Source organism: Eretmochelys imbricata, chromosome 5, assembly GCF_965152235.1.
Source record: "Eretmochelys imbricata isolate rEreImb1 chromosome 5, rEreImb1.hap1, whole genome shotgun sequence".
NCBI lineage: Eukaryota > Metazoa > Chordata > Testudines > Cheloniidae > Eretmochelys > Eretmochelys imbricata.
In genome coordinates, this window is record NC_135576.1 from 49,133,108 (window position 1) to 49,152,832 (window position 19,725).

Below are 19,725 nucleotides of genomic sequence, written 5' to 3' on the forward strand. Positions count from 1 at the left end.
CAATGAGAAAAGGGCACCATCCGTGTCCAATCGCACCGAGCGTTATTGGTAACGTGAATGGGAACGTCCTTCCGGGACCCGCGCGCTCCGCGTGGTTGGGAGGAACTTCATTGTTCCGGAGCCTGTAAACAGAGAGGAAGTGACGTTACTGAGAACAACAACAACAACAACGTCGGTAATAATACCTAGGAGCCGCAGGTGAGAAAGGCCGACGCCAGAGACCTGCCGCGGCTCGCGCCTAGAGCTCCCTCCCCGCCCCCTGCTTCGCCGTGCGAATAACGGGGACACCAGGCTCGCGGCCGAGTATTAAAGTGGCTGCGAGCGGGCGGTAGCGGGCCTAGGGTTCGCCCCAGGCAGCGTTGGGTGAGTCTCTGCCAGCGGCGCTGCCGTAATAAGGTAACAATCGCTGTATCCAGAAACTACCTGCAGTGCAACCAGCATTTGTAACGTGGGGCTCTTGCTAGATTAACCGCTGCTTTAGAAGCTGCGGCCCAACGGGTAGAACTTGTGTTCCGGATACTGATCACGCTGCCGTTAGCTAGTGTCTTTGTCACTTCACGCCTAAGGAGTCTTGCAGTGTGGTTTGCAGGAGGTCACCGCTTACCCTGAGTGGGAAGCTGGGACTGGGGTAGAAAGTGGTTGCTTGCTTAGGACGCAGGACACGTTATAGAGATCAGTTGACTCCTATACTCAGGATCTGTGAACTTCCAGGTAAATTTTAAGGTGTTGGTTTATATATATATAGAGAGAGAGAGAGAGAGAGAAAGTCATAAATAACCTAAATCTAGCCTGCCTCCATAATACACTGCTGCAGATGTAATCATTGGAGGCACTGATGACAACTCCACCTTAGAATAATAACAAGGATCCCAGGACTCTGGACTGCCTTTCTGCCCTCATCTGAAACAGCTTGGATTTACCATCTTTCAGGGCTTGTTTCACTTGACTTTTGAAGAGAGTTAGTAACTAAAGTTCTGGCCGGTGGGGGTATTAGTATTTAATTGCCTAGTACAAAGGATGAGCTAAGATAATTGAGTTTTGTTTTTATAATTGTAGATAATTGTAGGGGGTTCAATGTGGGGAGGGGTGCTTTTATTTATTCTAAATACAATAAAAATAAAACATATGATTATTAAAAATTCTTGCCATTTTAGGCTCTCTGTGCTTATGTTTACAATCTTTTTGCACCTTGTTGTCTTCCTTTTCCTTCCTACCTCATCTTTGTTCTCTCTGAAAGACTGAATTACAGAAGACTCTGAATTTGGAGGAACTAAACATGTAATTCTACACAGTCTAATTTACATATAGGCATTTTTAGGGCTGATTGTGAAAGTTTTTTAGTAGCTCATAAACATTAACAAATTAGGTCTTGTATTATGTCTGCAAGTTAGGGAAACATCCTTATTTTACACGGGCCCAGGAAGACTTACATTAGTGACTTCCCGAAGATAACACAGAACTGGGAATAGAATTTAGCTCTCCTAACTGCAAGTCCTATGTCCTAACCCATAAATTATTTTTCCTCCTTATAGGATCCAGCACTTGGAGTTTATTTTTATTTATTTATTTATTTAGAAAAAAAGATGACGACGTCTGGAATCCTGAACTCTGTTCTGGTTTAATAATAGTCTGGATTTTGTCTACACAAGTTAGAGATTTGAATTAGTTCTGAATGTATTGCAGTTCTCACACACACTTCTTTTAGAGCAAAATTAGCTGGAAAAGGTTTTCCTAGGTACAGTGAAATGGATGGCCACTTGTTTCACCTAAGCCATATTAATTCTGTTAAGTTCTTGATTCTGTAAGGTGACATATAGTACGATAAAGGACAATCTAACTGTTTCTTGCTAACTTACGAACTGGATCCTGTCTATGGCAATTTAGGCTTTGATTTAGGATACAGTCCTGTGAGATGTAAAGTCACTTAACTCACGTGGTTCAATGAATTATTATGCTTATTGAAATCTAGAAGCTTTGTTTAACAGCATTGTGTCCGGTCCTGATATCAGAAAAAAATAATTTTTTATTTACATTTTTGTAAGTCAGTTGAGTTATAATGGTGTAAAACAACCATGAGTGGATCAGAATCAGGCCCAATAATGTGTTGCAGTTTCACTATAAACCAGCAGGTTACACTCAGGATTCGTTTTCTACCCAAGACACACAGTCATGCTATGGGAGAAAAAAACAACCACTACCAAACACTGAAACGGTACATTTTTCCTGAGCAATTTTCTTTTCTGATCAAAGAAAAAATGTTTCCTTTGGCCTTAGGCCCAAATCCTACAGTTCTTACTGAGGCAAAGCTCTAAATGAAGCCTTCAAGATATGGCCCTAGGAGGAGATGCTTTTCTCAAGCTGCTTTAGAGCAAAGTTTATGCACTGTATAGAATCAGAAAGACCAAGCTCTTCCACCCCCTACCCCGGACATCTTTAATACAGAAATTAACAACAGAGTTCAGGTTAAGACTTCTCCTGAGATGTCGCTGATTCTAGGATTCCTACCTCATTAGTGCTCAGTCTTGATTCTCTTTCTCTAGTGAGTCACTTATGTCCATGTGGGAAAAAGTGAACCACCTCCCTCAGTGAGTCATAAAATGCACCTAATCCTTTCTTCACAAGATGAGTATCCACTAAAAGGGTGAGTGTTTCAGGCAGGTGCATAGTAATAAATCAGAGTTTCAGACTAACATTTTCAGTGCTTCCTCAAACCACATTTTCCATGCGATAGCTGGGGACAGCTTAATGATAGTCAGAGTAGCAAAATCCTTTGTTATCAACAATGTTATGTCTTATTTCTTTGCACTGAGCAGACTGTAATCTTAGTAATTAAAAGGTCCAATCCTGAAATCCTTATTTAGGTACAATTGTTGTTTGCTTCAATATGAATTTTGTTTGAATAAAAACTAAATAAAATCTAATACAGATTTTGTGATTTGGTCTGAAGTTTGTATCCATATTAACATAATTGCAGCAACTTTAAAAGTAGTCGTAATAAAGTATTTTTATTTCATTATGAAGTTGTGACGTATTCAAACTTGAAGAATATTTGTGTTCAATTGTAGGTTATTCTGAAGTCCAGATCTCTTCAAAGACTGCGTGACTGGTTGGAAATTATGCTAGTAAACCACTACCAACTGGAAACCATGAATCAACATTTTACATAGTTGAGATTGAAATCATGGCATCTTCAACAAATCTAGACGTTGGGGCACAGATAATTGTGGAAGAGTGCACCAGCAGCTATAGTCTGTCTCACATGACAGACATTAAAGTAGAGCATCAGCTTGACTCCACCACAGAAGAAGGCCCAGCTCAGAGTGTCGCCATGGGAATGAAATTCATTTTGCCTAATAGATTTGATATGAATGTCTGTTCTCGGTTTGTGAAGTCATTGAATGAAGAAGATAGTAAAAATATTCAAGACCAGGTCAACTCTGACCTTGAAGTGGCGTCTGTCTTATTTAAAGGTTGAACTTTATGGTACAAGTTGTGTGTGGAGTATCTTCCCCTTTCCCCCTTCACTTTTCAGTATTTTCTTTGCTTCTTGTCCTCAAGATTATAGATCAATTCATATAGTTTCCTAACATTCTAGAGTGGTTTTAAAACTAAAAAACAAAGTTCAGGATGATTATGCTACTGTCTTCTATTTGCAAAAGATTCCATAGGGAAATATAAGTAGTGCCCATTCCTGTATTCCTTATGCACCCAAAACTCCCATTAAAGTCTTTGAAAATTTTGGGTGCAGGAGGCAAGTTCCATTGCAAAGCATGCAAGCTGACTTGTAAAACTATCTTGCCTAACCTCTTGATGTTTTAATCATTAGCAATTTCCTATAATTTATTCCCTAACATTTCTATTATACATCCAGTTCAAAAATGGCTTAATTCAAAACTCATTTCCTGCCTGAGAGTACATAAATATACATGTCTTTCAGACTTTTTTTTAAAAAAAGCAACAGGACTGAAGAAAAGTCATAAATGAATGTACTTAGACCATGAGTCTATATTGAGGCAGATGTCTGTATTTTTGGAAAAATTAAATACTGCCATATTGAGAATATAATTGTCTTTTGCTGGCTTAGTCCCCAACCCTGCAATGTGTTGCACACAGGTAGACTCTTTTATCCACACAGTGCCCCACTGAAAGAATTGCAGGATCAGTTGTTAGCTTTAATACACTTCTGGGGGAAGTTCAGAGAGTTTTATCTTTTCGCTAATATTGATAAAATAAGTTTGTTGCTGACAGTGGCCTCTTTTGATCTTGTTTTGTCAGTATAATGCTGCTAGACGTGCAGTCATTGCAATAATTGCCTTGTTGAGTCATTTTCACTTATTTCTGAAAGTGGTTAGTGATTCTGGGTCCAATTCTGTGAGCGGTTCCATGTGGGCAGACCCTAACACCTGTGTGTGCAGTCCCATTGAGGTTGAGGGGAGCTCTGTGCAGGCATTGGGCTGCTTACACAACAGCTTGCAGAACTGAGGTTTATGTCTTACTTTTTAAATATCTGTGATTTTAAACTTAATTTTCACATTTCTGTACTATATCAAACCATCAGTGATCAGTCTTGTCATGGTGTTGAATCTAATCAATTTGCCATAATGAATACAAGCTTTGACTCATTATGGGTTTCCATTTTTCCCCCTCTTGTACTTGGCTGCAGTTTGGCCACCAGGTGAGGGCATTTAACTTTGTAACCACAGCTGCAGCTGTTTGACCTACAAGTAAAATGTAATTTTGTTTAAACTACATTTGCCCCAGGGTCACGCGCTTTTTTTTTTAATCAGTTTTCTTCTTGAATTTGCACTCAGATTTGTAACCATGAAGTTCTTTACCATATGACTACAGAGTTACTGGACATGTTAATTAACCTCAAATAATTTAATTACTATTGCTCACTAATGCCAAATCACTTCAGCCAGTAATGAAACTTAATCCTAGTTATGACTTCTGACATTTAAAGTGGATGGGTTTGTTTTGTTTTTCTAATTCTGTGGCTTCTAATCTAAGTTCTCAGAAGTAATATAGCCTCTTCTAAGAATTGGAATCCAAAGTAGAATGTATATAAAATAACATTTTAAACTACTGTTCCTATGCTCATCTAATGGAAAGTTAGGAAAATAAGCCTGTGCAAAGTGCAGATAAAACATGGCATAGAGTGACCTTTAGGACTCTAGCTTCCTCACACTATAACAGCTAGACATCAATTAATTTGGGAGGTCTCCGTTTTCTTAGACCAATAGTCATAAGACATTGTTCACAATGCAGTTGTAGTTTTGCTAAAGCAATTGTGAAACTGTACCAACAAGGAAACCATTCATGTAGACAGGTGGCTGAAAATTTGCATTATGGCCATTTGATGATTGTAGGCCATATTCATCCCTAGAGTATCATTGATTTAGGGATGAATTTGGCCCTTTCACTTTATTATTCTGTACATGTCATTAATAGTGGAAAGAAATACATTCCATCACTCTTATTTAATTCAGGTTTTAAATATTCTATAACATCAGCATATCCTACTTTGATTTAGAATCTGTAGCTTTCCTTTTAGCATTCTTACAGTCACTAAAACCATTTATCTTTTTTCCCTGTTGAATTTAGCTGAATGCAACATCCATACTTCCCCTTCTCCTGGAATTCAAGTAAGACATGTCTACACTCCATCAACAACTAAGCATTTTTCGCCCATAAAACAGTCAACTACTTTAACTAACAAACATAGGGGAAATGAGGTCTCTACAACACCTCTCCTTGTAAATTGTAAGTATTCTGTGGTATAGTAAGTGTTGTGAATCGTAAGTTAATTACTGCTTGTCAGATGTTTTGGCTTTTTCATTGGGACCTTTCATAGAATAAGGCCAGAATAGACCATCTAGCCTGACCTGCATAGCACAGGTCATAGAATTTCATCCATTCACTCTGTATTGAAGCCAATGAGTTACGCTTTAGCTAAGCACATCTTCCAGAAAAGTATCCAAATCTTGAGCTGAAGACCTTACAGATGACCTTTCTAATTCTTTGTAGTCTTTAAATGAAAGTATTGATTTTTTTTTAAATCCCTGTTAATCTGTTATCAGTGTAGGTACAGCAAGTAGAACTTAATTAATCGGTAAGTGCCAACAATGTCCTGGATGTTATATAATAAATATTCAGCCAGTCTCTGCTCTGTAGCCATTATAATTAAGGAGACAGAAGATGGACTGACAGAGGAAGTTGTAAAATTAATTAATTTTTTTAAATTCTTAAACTGATAATGTGGTAGAGTTTTCACCCTACAACTGGCCACAGTTTGAAATCTTAAACATACATCCCTCTTAAACTCAGCAAGTTCGATGACAAAATTTCCCCTTTCTTATTGGGCAAGTGAATATAGAGGTATACCATAGAATGCCCTGTTCTGAATAAAAGGTGTATCCTTTCTGAGAAATCAAACTAACAGTGAAATGGACATTTATTTAATGGATAACCACTGGCAAACATCACAAACTGTTATCAGTTAGTATGTATAACTATGGCCTTTCCCCAAGACAGAATGGTTGTACCCTCAGTCTCCACACCCACAGTGAGCTTGACATAGGCAGACCCCTCTGCCTGTACAAAGCATGTTGCAGGATCAAGGCCTTAAATGTTTGCTCTTATATTATTAAAGCACTCTGCTGTAATTGATTCTATCCACAAATTTTTTGTGGGAGGGGATTGTGGGGGGAGGGAAGTTAATGGAAATATTTTCCTCTTCAGTAGAAAAGTAGGTCATGTTGTGTATGCTTACAAAAGACTTGATCCAGTGCTTATTCTATTCAATGAGAGTCATGCTATTGACTTCAACAGGCAGTCAACTAGGTTCATACTGAACACTAGGTGATCCATCACAGCGTGTTTTGGATATTCTAATGAACAAAGAGTTTGATAAGTGCTTGCAGCTTTCTTAAGACAAGTGAGAGTATTCCCTTTGTCTAACCATTATCAGCAGGTCTCTATAAAAATTCAGCGCTGATGAACAAACCTGAGATAAGTTTAAGAATTAAACAGAAAGGAAGGAACATTGGAGGAAACATTGGTTAATAGTTTCAAAACTGAAAAGAACATGTCCTCAGTGTATCAGTGATTTTGGTATTTTTAATCTTTTTTTCCTTTAAATGTTCTTGAAGACAATATAATCTTGATGGCAAAGTGACATTAAATTACAAGCTGGGTGGCAAAAAGCCATCTCATGAAGATATTGATAACAGAGTTTGTAATTTAACATCAATGGAAAATATTTTGCCTTCTAATAGGATAGGTGGAAAAATATTAAGCCATATGGAAACACTTTTAAGAAGACTGCAAACCTGATTCAGCAGTTAAGCTGAAATCAATATGAGCACTTCCTTTTGTCATTGGCTTCAGCTGGAGCAGGACCATGCCTTATGTGCACATAATACATATTTGTGCTCTTTTTGCAGCTCTGTCAGTTCACCAGCTGGCTGCTCAAGGGGAAATGCTTTATTTGGCCACACGTATTGAACAAGGTGAGAGTCTGAGGGGCTTTAAATCTCCTCTTTTCTTAGGAGGATTTTTAACCTTGTTACACTGGATTATATCCCCCCGACATGCATGAACTGCATAGAATATCCCCCACAGATCTATCACAAACCCCATAAACTCATGATATCCATTCTTTATTAACATGGATTTTTTTTATACCTGTCTGTACATTTAAAGCTGTCTATTCTCCCATATCTGCAGTTTGGGTGTGCAAAGTAACATTAGTGTTAATGGGAATTACATGTAATTCCCATTTTCTGTTCTGAAGCAGGGGGAAAAACCCTTTACACTGCATATAGAGAAAATGTGAAAGTGAGATATGCAAAAATCCGCAAATGAGTTCTGGGATGATTTAACCGTAGTGTTCTTTACTGTATTTATAGTTTGAAACAAATTCCTACTAGAGTGAGTGTATTTATACTCAATTTTATCAATTAACCTATACAGCATTATATTGTAGTTTCAGTCAGCTCTTCACTGCTTATCAGTCCAAATCTGAGTTATGCAGTATCCTGCAGTTAAACTATTGTAATTTTCTAATGGATATTTTCTGTAAAATAAACTGTGAAATAGCATCCACTGTACTGTAAATCAGTCATTTTAAGTAATTATATTAGTGTGAAGATGGAAGACTCACTGGCTGGCTCAACAGACTATACAAGCATTTACATTAAACTTCTCTGGTACGAATCTGGCCATTGTAGGCAGTCACTGAAAGTCATTACCATCTGAAATCTGTTTGTTGGCCTAAGGTGGTGGTATGCTTGAATATACAAATTTGCTTTCTCTGGGCATTCATGCAAGTAAAACTACCTCGCCTTTGTAGGAAGCAAAGGATTGGGAATCCAGAGAAAGCAAATTCATTTTTAAAAATTTGAGCATATATTTATTTAGATTTGACTAATGGTAAAAAAGTTACCTGTATAAGAGCTTTGGGCACCCTGACACCTAATTTATCTTACAGCAATGTAAATATACTCTGCAGTATTAGAAAAAAACAAACTTCCATCAGGAACAAATTAACTCAACTCATCCAGCCAATGAATCAGCTACAAAAAACATGCTTGCCACCCTCCTTCATTTCTGGGAACACACTTAACCCTCTGCACAAAACCTCAATCAAATACATTAATTTGCCAATTCTTTATTCTAGTCCCTTAGATTTACATGTTATTTATTTGAGAGACTAGAATGGCTCACTACCTTGGAAAAGCACATTTTAGATTGCCTAAAAACTATTAATATGGAACATTTGTTTGTTTTGGGGGCATCTGCTGTGCTATCTCCAAGAATATACATAGCCAACATTATGGACAAATGACCTTTATTTTTATACTAAAATATTGCAGCTTTATTTGTAAAAATGTGAGAGTTCTCAGAAGCTAGGTTTTCTTTCCCCCCTCCCCCCACTCCACATTCAGCATAGATAAGTGTATTTCTGTCACTGTCAGGGGTAGATTTTATATGTAAAATGTCAGGCCAGAGTGGACTTTATGGGAGAATTATAAACGTAGCTGTTCATAACAGAAATGTTGACACAAACTTTACTCTAACAGCACTTGCAGTACAGCAGCAAAAATGATCATTGAACTGTATTTTTCTTTTAAACAGAAAATGTAATCAACCATAAAGATGAAGAAGGTTTTACCCCTCTGATGTGGGCCGCAGCACATGGGCAGATAGCAGTGGTAGAGTTTCTGCTTCAGAATGTAAGGAGAAAATACAGTTTTTCTCAAAATCCTTAGTTCATTTTATATTGATAAGTTTGCAGATGCTACTACATCTCTAAAAGTAGTAGCATTAATTGCCCCACAAAGGGGAAATAAAAGGCAAGTGTGGTGGGGGCATACTCACCTTTGGAGCTTTGACTTATATCAGTGCATAATGTCACTGGTATCGTGAGCTGCAGCACTTCCTGCAAGTATCTTTCTCTCATCAGCTCTTCTGTGGCTCAGCTCTCCAGCCAAGTCATATACAGCTTAAATCCCCTTTTGGGTAACTGAAAGGTCCAAATGAAAATCCAAACAAATCTGAATAAAGCTCTTGCTCCATTCAGCTACTGAAGGATTTGTAAGTAAAAGACTATCTCAGGGCCACCCCCACAAGAGCCGTCTTTACTCACTATGGGTCTCTTTAGGACTACCCCCCAAACTCCGTCCCTTTGGGTTTCTGTTTGCAGTAGAGTTCTGCTTCCTCTGTAGTCTCTAGAGCTGCAGCTGGGGTCTGTCACTCTAACTCTAGTGCACCCAGCTGGGATCACTAATTGCCCTTTTGTGGCTAGATCAGGGGCAAGGCTGATCCCAGCTTGTCTTAAAGGGCCCTCCAGACTGTGACAGTAAGGTTTTTAAATAGGACTGTTAACACCTTTTTTTTTTTTCTTCAGGGTGCAGATGCTCAGATTTTGGGGAAAGGGCGAGAAAGTGCACTGTCATTGGCCTGTAGTAAGGGATACACGGATATTGTCAAAATGCTGCTTGATTGTGGAGTTGATGTAAATGAATATGACTGGGTAAGTCTGTCACTGGAGTGTGACATTGTGTGTGACTTGTGACTTAGTGTGCATTGATCAGAAATTTGCTCAAAACTCTAGAACTGACATGGATTTGAAAACCATGTTAAGTCTTCAGAAATGTAAGCTTGGAAAACCTAGGACATGGTGTACTAATGTACTGTGCCGAAATAGGAGGGCTAGATGAGATTGTTCCTGGGCTCACTTGTTGGCTGTGAATTGGGGACCTTGAGTGTTGTCCTCACACCCCAGAACAGCCTATGGACCTTCTGGGGAGGTGAAATGTTTGTTTTTCCCCAAACTATGGGATGTTCCCTACCCAGGTCTTCTTGCCACAGAAGAACTTTGCTATAGTAGTACTTACTGTAGAAGAGTTCCTTATGCAGAAAACTACAGAGAATTACCTATGATATTATCAGCACGGGAGAGGGCTACTCCTTGAAGCCAGGAAAAAAATATCTCTGGGACAAGAGCAAAAGCTGAGGTAACATTTAAAATGTAATTGCTTTTAGAAGACAGAAACTGGCCTTTGACTCTTGTGATTTTTTTATTTCAAAGGAGATGTCATTCATTGATTAAACTGCACTGCCAGAAACATCAGGGCAAAAAAGCCTGCATCATAACATGCCAGAGAAAAGGTCTACGTTAAAAAAATATTCACTTATTCAATTTTCCCTTTTTTAACGTAAACGTCAAGTTAATCAATTTTTATGGTTTGAATATTACTGTTGAATTATTTCACCATAAGGATTCCTTTAGAACAATGTCAGCAGTAAAAAATATAAATAAGAGATGAGAATGTATTTCAGGTTAATGTCACATTTGAAAAGGTTTCAGTTTTCAGATTTTGAATTTACAGACAGTTTTCTAAAGTGGCTAGAATTTTTGTACTTGATGAGCGCTTCAGAAGATTTTGTACAAGTTAAATATTTTCCATATTAATGCAATAAAAATGTCTGCCAATTTATTATTTATATCACATCAACAGTTTGCTCAGTATTAAGCAATAGCAGTAAAAACAGTGACCCAGAACTGAGATGTAGTTTGGTTAATTTGTGTCATGCTAGAGTCTGGGCATAGAACTGGCATAACCAGCCCTGGAATGATCACCCCTTGTGTAGGAGTTGATCTGCTAATTCCTGCCCTTTGGGCTGTTGGAAGCTGCTATAATTTAGAACAGCCTTCATGGAAACCCAAACAATTTGGGTCAGTTTCTGTCTTGAAGAGTCTACAAACCAGGTTTTGCAGTCTGACCCACAGGAACAGATTTGCCCATGCAAAGCTCCTTTTACTTCACTAGGACTCCTCACAGGGACAGGGGTCTGCAGACACAACCCACTTCCAGGATTGTGGCCTAAAAATAGACCAATAAAAGATGGGGGACACACAAAACCACAGTTGGAGAAGAGCTGGTGACCTTTTCATTGCACATTATGACCACTGTTATCTGAAGGACTCACATATGTGTACTTCTTATTCTCAGGAGGGAATTAAAAATACAGTCTGTTTAGTTTTTGAACTAGATACATGAACTCCAGCTATCAAAGACTGTAAGTCTTTTCTCTTCTTTTGCAGAATGGAGGGACACCTCTTCTATATGCAGTACATGGAAACCATGTGAAATGTGTGAAAATTCTCTTAGGTGAGCACATTAAGGATAACATTAAGAAATCAAACCTAAAATAATTATATTACTGATAATGATCAACTAATTAATTAACTGCATAATTTAGGGGTTTTTTCCTTCTATTTTACATAGAAAATGGTGCTGATCCAACTATTGAGACAGATTCTGGTTATAATTCCATGGATTTGGCTGTGGCTTTAGGCCATCGTAGCGGTGAGTATTTAGAGCCCTTTAGGTTTGGCTATTTTTATTGCAGTTTGTTTATGTAGTTACAGTAACAGTGCTTTACGGATGTAAGAAGACAAAAGTCCCTGCCACAAAATGGGTTAGATTGCTGTTAGGCTGTTATTTCCAGTTGATTATGGGCTAGTTAAACATCTTAATTATGTAAATGTTAATTGACTAAACTCACGTTGTTTTATTTGCTTGACTTGTGCTTTCAAAGTCCATTAAAATGTTAGCTCTAGCAGCATGCGCTGTATACATCTTGCAATATGTAATTTAGAGGACAGACCTGGATTGTTCAAGGAACTAGTAACAGGTAAGGAGTCTTTCACCTCTAGTTCATGAGCTCAGGTCAATAGTGAGAGAAAGACACTCCCAACTATGCCTAAAGACATGGCTCAAGAACAGTGAATCTAATTTATAAACTCCTCTGTCAATGTGGAGACAACCGTACCAGAGGGGAGATTTATTCTAGGAGAGCACACTGACTCTACCACCCCCAAGGGTTTGGTCATAGGAAGACAGCGTTAAACTGTATGTTGGGATACACAGGAGCCCTGTCTGCTGAGGCTGCCCTCTCACTCCAGGCAGACTTTCAGCCTGGGTCCAGCTTTCTCTGAGAGGGGGACATGGCTGTTTGGTTTTTTGGACACTTGGGCCAGGCCTCTGCTGTCATGTACATTAAATAGCCACAGTATTCTTGGACTTACCTCTGTGAACTATTTTGAAATTGTTTATTTTTTTTCATCTAAAACCACAAACATTTCCCTGGGAGAGAGGGCATTTCTTCCAGGGTCCTGCACGGTAGGCTGGAAAGTTTGGCGCTCCACTTTCACTCCTTGGGTTGTATGGAGTCAAAAAGGGGCCTCTTCAGTGGTCACCCTGGCTTTTGAACCATGTGAAATCTTTGTTTTTTAACCCCTGAACTGAATAAAAAATAAGCCCACCCATGCATGTAACTGCTGAAAGCCCCTGGGCTTATGTTGGAATTGATAACTTCATGGATCACTCAGATGTGGAACCCATAGGAGTTCAGTATGTAAATTCTGAACACTGAGGAAAATCACTACAAAGTTTCCAACTGTGACTATGATTTTACCCCCTAATACTCCCCCACTCTCCACTTATAGGTTAGAATCCCCCCATGCCCTACCTTAACCTATCCCATCTGCATTTCCAAACCAGGCCACAGACCATGGCTTCCCCCATTCTCACTCAACATACTGGTCCTGTGTTAGTGTATTCGTTGTTTTGCATTATATAATGCTTTAAATTTTCATAGGTGATGCAAACCTGTAATGCATTAGTTCATGTCCTGTACAATCATCTAGTCAAAATAAACAAGTCAGCATCTGGCAGTAAAATACAACCACAGAGTGATTTGGAAATCATTGAACAGTAATTAACTAGGTTGTTTCTCCACTTTAGTTCAACAGGTTATTGAGGCTCATTTATTGCAGCTCCTTCAAAATATCAAGGAGTAATGGCCTGCTGTTAATAGAAAATTGTTCCATGCCTGAAGATTTGGATTGTATTTTAGCCCCACAATCAGTGATAAAGGCTTATTAACTTATTTAACTTTACCTCAGTGGAAATATTTTCTGGTTTTAGTACACTTTGTTTATGTATTTCACTGATGTTCATAGAAATCTGTGATGATTGATCCTTTTGTAAATGTATTATGTAAATTTTAAAAAATTTAATCAGTGTGCTGCATGAAAACCTTCAATAAAATATAATTGTAGCTGTGTAAATGTTCACATTAAGTACAGTAGTTGACTTTCTACAGAGTATTCCACTAGGTTGTGTCAATGATATGGTATCTACGTAGACTTTGTTTTAGATTTTTAGGTGTGTACCACAGAAGACAAGTTTCTTTATTGTTTATAGGACAAAAAAAGTGCACAGTGTGTGATTGTTTACAAAATCTTATGCAGTTGAATTAAAATACTTTGTCAGTATCTGTATTTGTCTGATTAAACTGTGGGGGGTTTTTTGGGGTGGGGAAGCAATTAGGCATTATGCCTATTAATGCCTAATGGGCTCAATTCTGCTCAGTAGTTTTTCTGATTTAGGTCCTTAAAACCTTTGGGGCAGATTCTCTGCTCTGCTTCTTTTCTGCCAATCAAGTGGCCCAGAGACAGCATCCCCTTAGCTGGGATTCCCCTGGCATGAGGGAGTCCCCAGCAGTCTTAGACCAGCACACCTGGCTCATAAACCACCCTCTTCACAGTGCCTGGCATAGTGGATGTCAGCCATCAGGGCGGGGGGAAGAGTGCCTAGAGTGCACTGTAACCCATCTATTTTCAGCTGAGATGGTCCCTTGAGGATCTCTTTGCCAGCTGGTGAAGAGTTAGAGCAGTTGTTAAGCCGATTTAACCTGCACTGGGTAAAGGCAGAGAATTTGGAAGCAGTAACTGGCTCCCTAGTAGGCAAAGAATGTGATGCTTTATCTTTGCACAAACAACAAATCAACTTCTGAAACAGAATGTTAGAAAGCTTCCGATTCTTAGCACTGTTTTTCCACTACATGTACCTTACACTGCGCTGTTTGAGAATTATCCTCAAAAAAGTAACAGGACACCATGAAAACAGGAAATTAACACCATGTAAAATGTATAATACACTTAACCTCAGAACAAAGAGTTTGGGAAGGCTCATGGACCTCCCCAGACCAGTCCTTGGGTCAGAACCAGAGATATAATAAAATACAAATACTGTTTTCATTGTTTCAAAGTGAATGAACCACAAGAAGGCAAATTTAAATCAAGCTAAATGAATTTAGCTTGAATTCCAGGCCAAATTCTCCCCTAATTTACACTGTACCTTCACTGAAGTGGTATCAAGCCTAAATCAGGGCAGAATTTAGACTCTGGTGGGTCTTGCGCTTATTGGCGGATTTGCTCGCCGTGGAGCTTCACGGCAGTCCTCAGCTTGGCCGTTTTTCTGAATTCACAGTCCAGGTCGAGTCCTCCTGTGTCTGACCAGGAGTTGGGAGGATTGGGGGGAACCTGGGCCCGCCCTCTATTCCGATTTCCAGCTCAGGGCCCTGTGGAATGCAGCTGTCTAGAGTGCCCTCTGGAACAGCTGTGTAATAGCTACGACTCCCTGGGCTGCTTCCCCCATGGCCTCCTCCCAAACCCTTCTTTATCCTCACCATAGGACCTTTGTCCTGGTGTCTGATAATGCTTATACACCTCAGTCTCCCACCAGTCCATGTTCTCACTCTCGGCTGCTAGCGCCTCTTGCTCCCAGCTCCTCACATGCACACCACAAACTGAAGTGAGTTCCTTTTTAAAACCCAGGTGACCTGATTAGCCTGCCTTAATTGATTCTAGCAACTTCTTGATTGGCTGCAGGTGTTCTAATCAGCCTGTCTTAATTGTCTCCAGAAGGTTCCTGATTGTTCTAGAACCTTCCCTGTTACCTTACCCAGGGAAAAGGGACCTACTTAGCCTGCTGTCCTGCTGCTGCCTTTTGGCCTGGGCTTTCCTTGCTTTTTGCCCCTGCTTTTGGCTTCCCCCCTGACCAGGCCAGACACTCTCAACCCCTTCTCCTCCCTTTTTCTTTTTTTTTTTTTGTTTTTTTTTCTTTCCTGCTGTTCCTAGAGTGCCGGCTGGCTGTTAGGCCCCCCAGCCTGCCCTCGGACGCTGCTGTTGCTTCAGCTGAAACCCCTCCCCCAGAGAGAGGGCAGGCCTGCTGGCCCGTTCCCCAGAGCGGGGGGAGGTGGAAGGACCCAGACCCAGCCACTTGCTGTTTGTCTGTGGACCCGTTTTCGGTCAAGAGGATTCTTATCACTTACTCCGGCATTTCTGGAATTCTGTTGCTGAAAAAAAGAAAACCCAGAATGGACAGAAAAAAGGCCGTCCACCAAAGGAACACCACCCAGGGAATCTACAAATCGCCATGGAGGGGGCCTAAGACTGAGTAACTTTCGAACTGTGCTCCAGTGTGGGGGGAGGCCTTGACTGTGTCTTAATTGTGTTTGTAGGGACACGGGGGGTGTGGCACGGAGCTGCCCCCCGATCCACCTGTGTCCTCCCAAGCCCCACACTATGACCTTCCTCACTGTCCCATCCCCCCCCCCCCCGCCATCTTTGCTGGCTATCTAACATCTGCCTCTGGACTCAGCTGCTCGCCCTGATTCCACTGCGTGGACCAGAAGCACCAGCCAACCAAACAGGACTCTCTGGACAAGCGTACAGTGGTTTATGTGCCCCCCCCCCGAATTGTCCACCCCATAGCTTGTCCCTTTCTATCTGACCCCAACTCCTGTTAACCACCTGCCACCACCCCCGCTGGGGCATCGGCAATGGAGGGCACCGGGGTGACCTCCACCGCTGCCATGCCCATCGCCTCTCCAGACTCTAGGGAAGCCCCTCCAGCCGGTGGGAAAGGCCAGGGCAAGAAGAAGAGGAAGGGCCCCGCTAAAACCACCGGGTCTTCCATGGCAAGGGCCACCCCCACTGCTGCGACCCCGCCACCGACCATGGCGTCCTTCCCTGCTGCCCCCTCCACCAGCTCTGTGGATGTCCCTCCCTCAGCCCCCAGGATGTATGCCCGGGCGGCGGCAGCCCCCCCAACTACCCCCTCATCATCTCTCCCACCCACCGCCTCCGCCGCTATCAATAGCGGCCGGGGCCCCTTTCCCACCATGACAAGGAAGCACGGTGTCCGATGTCTCCTGGTGCCCGCCTCGCTCCACGTGGAGACCTACGTGCGGGTGTTGGCGAGGGTAGTAAGGCCCTCGGCCATTGTGGCAGCCTCCAAAATGTACGGGAAGGTCGTCTTCTTCTTAGCATCAGAGGCTGCCACCTAGGAAGCGGTGTAGAGGGGCCTGGCAGTGGCGGGGAGGTGTTTGTCCCCCTAGAGCCGCTAGAGGACCTGGGCATCTGCTGGTCCTGATCTCTGTCCCTCCTTTTCTCCCCAGTGCTGCCCTGCTACCCGCCCTTTCCGCCGTGGGGAAACCTGTTTCTGTTATCAGCCCTCTCCCTTTGGGCTGCAAAGACCCCACCCTCCGTCACATTTTTTCCTTCCGCCGGCAAGTGCAACTTTTATTGCCGCCGGCAGCGCGCAACGGAGTGGTGCTCGAAGGGTCCTTCCTAGTCCCCCACCAGGGGACCCGTTACCAGGTGTAGTTTTCCATGGGGGAAGCCCGGTGCTACCTCTGCCGGGCGTCAGGGCATGTCTGGAGGGACTGCCCCTTAGCCCGGCAAGGAGGGGCACCTGGGATCCCCGAGACCCGGCAGGACATCGGCCCCATCGTTGCCGACACCCCTGGCCACCCAAACCCGCCCCCCCTCCTCTTCGGACCACCGCTACTCTCGCTCAGGCCCAAGGGGCACCTTCCCTACAACGCCCAGACGAGTGGGAGAGCCCCGCCCTCGCTGCTGACAAGCTAGCGAGGCCTATGGAGGAGGGTGTGGCAGAGATACAACCAGGCATAGGAGAGAGCCTGTCCCAGGGAGAATCCTCCCTCCCTTATGCTGCCCCACCATTCCCCCCCACAAGTCCCTGAGCCAATGCCTTTACCCCCTGACATGACCCCTGCTAACCAGCCCCCAGATGATGCCATGGAGGGCTGGGCCCTAGTCCAGGGGAAGCGAGGCAAGCGGAAGGCTCGAGCTCCGCCTCATCTACCCGAGGTAGAGGTCCCCCGGAAGACCAGGAAGGGGGGCACCAATGCCGAACCTTCTGCTTTGCCCACGAGTGCGTCCCATCCACCAGTGTCAGCCGGGAAAGACGGGGCAGCACCGGAGGGTAGTGTCTCCCCTCCACGGGAGACCCTCCCCTTCGAGACCCTCGAGGAAGCCCCTTCTGTCCTGACGCTACCCGAAGCCCCCGTGAACCCCGAGACAACCGTCGTGGTGAGTGCCAGCGGGGAGAACCCCGGGGCGGCGGAAAGTGTCCTCTCCTCCATGTTCGAGGAGATCGAGGCCTTAGATCTGACCCCGGTCGCCCAGGGTGAGAACGACCTTTTGCCAGCAAATCTCGATCTGGGCGACCTCACTCCACCCCTCTTTTCCCCATGCTCCCTCCCCTTAACTGTTGCTTCCGCTCCCACCTCCGAGGAGCCCCTGGACTCCTCCACCGACCCAGCCGCTGTTGGCACCCCGCTGACGACCACCGAGCCTGCTCAGGTGACAGCCGGCGCCACGCGGCCGGGGCACGAGTCACCAGGGGCACCCCCCGTTGGTGCGGAGCAATCGACTTCCTTCCCGGGCGGGGGCACTACAGAAGATAATCCACCTCTTGATGCTGTGGCCACTAAATCCACCACAGAGCGCATGCCCAGTGTCACTGAGAGCTCCCTCCCCACCCCCTTAACCCTTGAGCCGGATCGGGAGGTGCCACCATCCAGCTGCTTGCTTCCCGAAACTCAGAACCTTGCCTCTGCCCCTACCCCTATCCAATTTACCTCCTGCAATATCATTGGGCTGTCTCCTTCCCTTTCCCAATTGATGACCCCTAGGGAGCGGCCTTTGTGTTCTCCTGCCCCGACCCATTAGGAGCTGCTGTTTTCTCTCCACCACCCCCTATCGCCCCAGAGCTTGAGGCGGGCCTAGAAGCTCCAGCCCATCAGGCATCCCGTCGGGGGTCCGCACCCTGCTTGTCCGTTTTAGTGGACCACAGGGCTGCACCAAGGGCCCTGCTGGGGAACAACCGGGAAACCGTAACCCCACCCCCCCATAAGCTGCAAGGAGAGCTGCGGAAGTTTTTAGAGGATGTCTGTGGCTCCCGCAACAAGGTACAGCTTGCTCTCCGGCGATGGGGGGATTTTTTTCAAATCCTCCGGGCCACAAGGGCCCTCATGGGGAAAGGTAAAGGGACGGGGAAGCAGGATGCCGCGGCCGACTGGCGGGTCTGCGTCTTCCGTGACCAATTACTCACCTACGGGATGGGTCAAGGACTGTTGCGTGGCCCGCTGGGGGATGCGAGCGTCCCTGCCAGTGAGAATCCCACCCGGCCCCCCCATGACAACTTTCACCATCGCAGCTTTGAACACCCGGGGTTGTAGGATGGCTCTTCGCAGGTCCCAGGCACTCTCCTTCCTTCGGGAGGGAGGGTACTCTGTGATTTTCCTGCAGGAGACCCATACGGATCCGACCACCGAAGACAGTTGGCGGGTGGAGTGGGGGGACAGGGTCTACTTTAGCCATTCCACGATTCGGCAAGCTGGAGTGGCGACCCTGTTCTCCCCAGACCTGTGGCCTGAGATGCTAGGGGTCGCCGAGGCCGTGCTGGGTCGCCTGCTGCATCCCCGGGTCCGTATAGAGGTGCTTGTCGTTAACCTTGTTAATGTCTATGCCCCGACATCGGGCCAGGAGCAGCTGCAATTCTATCAGCAGGCGTCCGCTTTCCTCGGCACCTTAGATCCTCACGAGTGCCTGGTCCTGGGAGGGGATTTTAATACCACCCTCAAGGAGCGAGACTGCTCGGGGACCGAGCAGACCCTGGCCGCCGCAGACACCCTCCGGGAGACAGTTGAACATCACTCCCTAGTGGACATCTGGCGTGACCACCACCCGGCTGACACTTCCACGTTCACCTTTGTCCAGGTGGAAGCCCATCGGTCGAGCCACTCCCGGTTGGACCGCATTTATTTATCACGCTTCCATCTCTCACAAGCCCACTCCTCCAGCATTCGGCTGGCCCCAGTTTCTGACCATTACCTAGCCACCGTGACAGCCTCCCTCTGTGCGGAGAGGCCAGGGCTGACCTACTGGCATTTTAACAACAGCCTGTTGGAAGATGAGGGCTTCGTGACGTCCTTCCGGGAATTCTGGCTGGCCTTGCGAGGGCAGCGGTGCGCCTTTCCCTTGGCGTGGCTATGGTG

The 19,725-nt window shown here is 44.1% G+C and overlaps 1 protein-coding gene across 4 annotated transcripts; it reads left to right on the forward strand.

Moving 5' to 3' along the window:
- Positions 1-46: 46 nt before the first annotated feature.
- Positions 47-13,849, forward strand: ANKRA2 (ankyrin repeat family A member 2). 4 transcript variants are annotated; one of them, XM_077817070.1, is made up of 10 exons: positions 77-396; positions 2,541-2,641; positions 3,066-3,470; positions 5,605-5,763; positions 7,446-7,511; positions 9,139-9,236; positions 9,911-10,036; positions 11,612-11,678; positions 11,796-11,876; positions 13,317-13,849. In XM_077817070.1, the coding sequence occupies exons 3-10, from the start codon at positions 3,182-3,184 to the stop codon at positions 13,370-13,372; spliced, it is 942 nt and encodes a 313-aa protein (XP_077673196.1). In that variant the 5' UTR covers positions 77-396; positions 2,541-2,641; positions 3,066-3,181; the 3' UTR covers positions 13,373-13,849. The 4 variants fall into 4 exon arrangements, with proteins under 4 accessions (XP_077673198.1, XP_077673196.1, XP_077673194.1 ...); XM_077817072.1 differs by lacking the exon at positions 2,541-2,641 and having other exon boundaries at positions 47-198; XM_077817068.1 differs by lacking the exon at positions 2,541-2,641.
- The last annotated feature ends 5,876 nt before the right edge of the window (positions 13,850-19,725 follow it).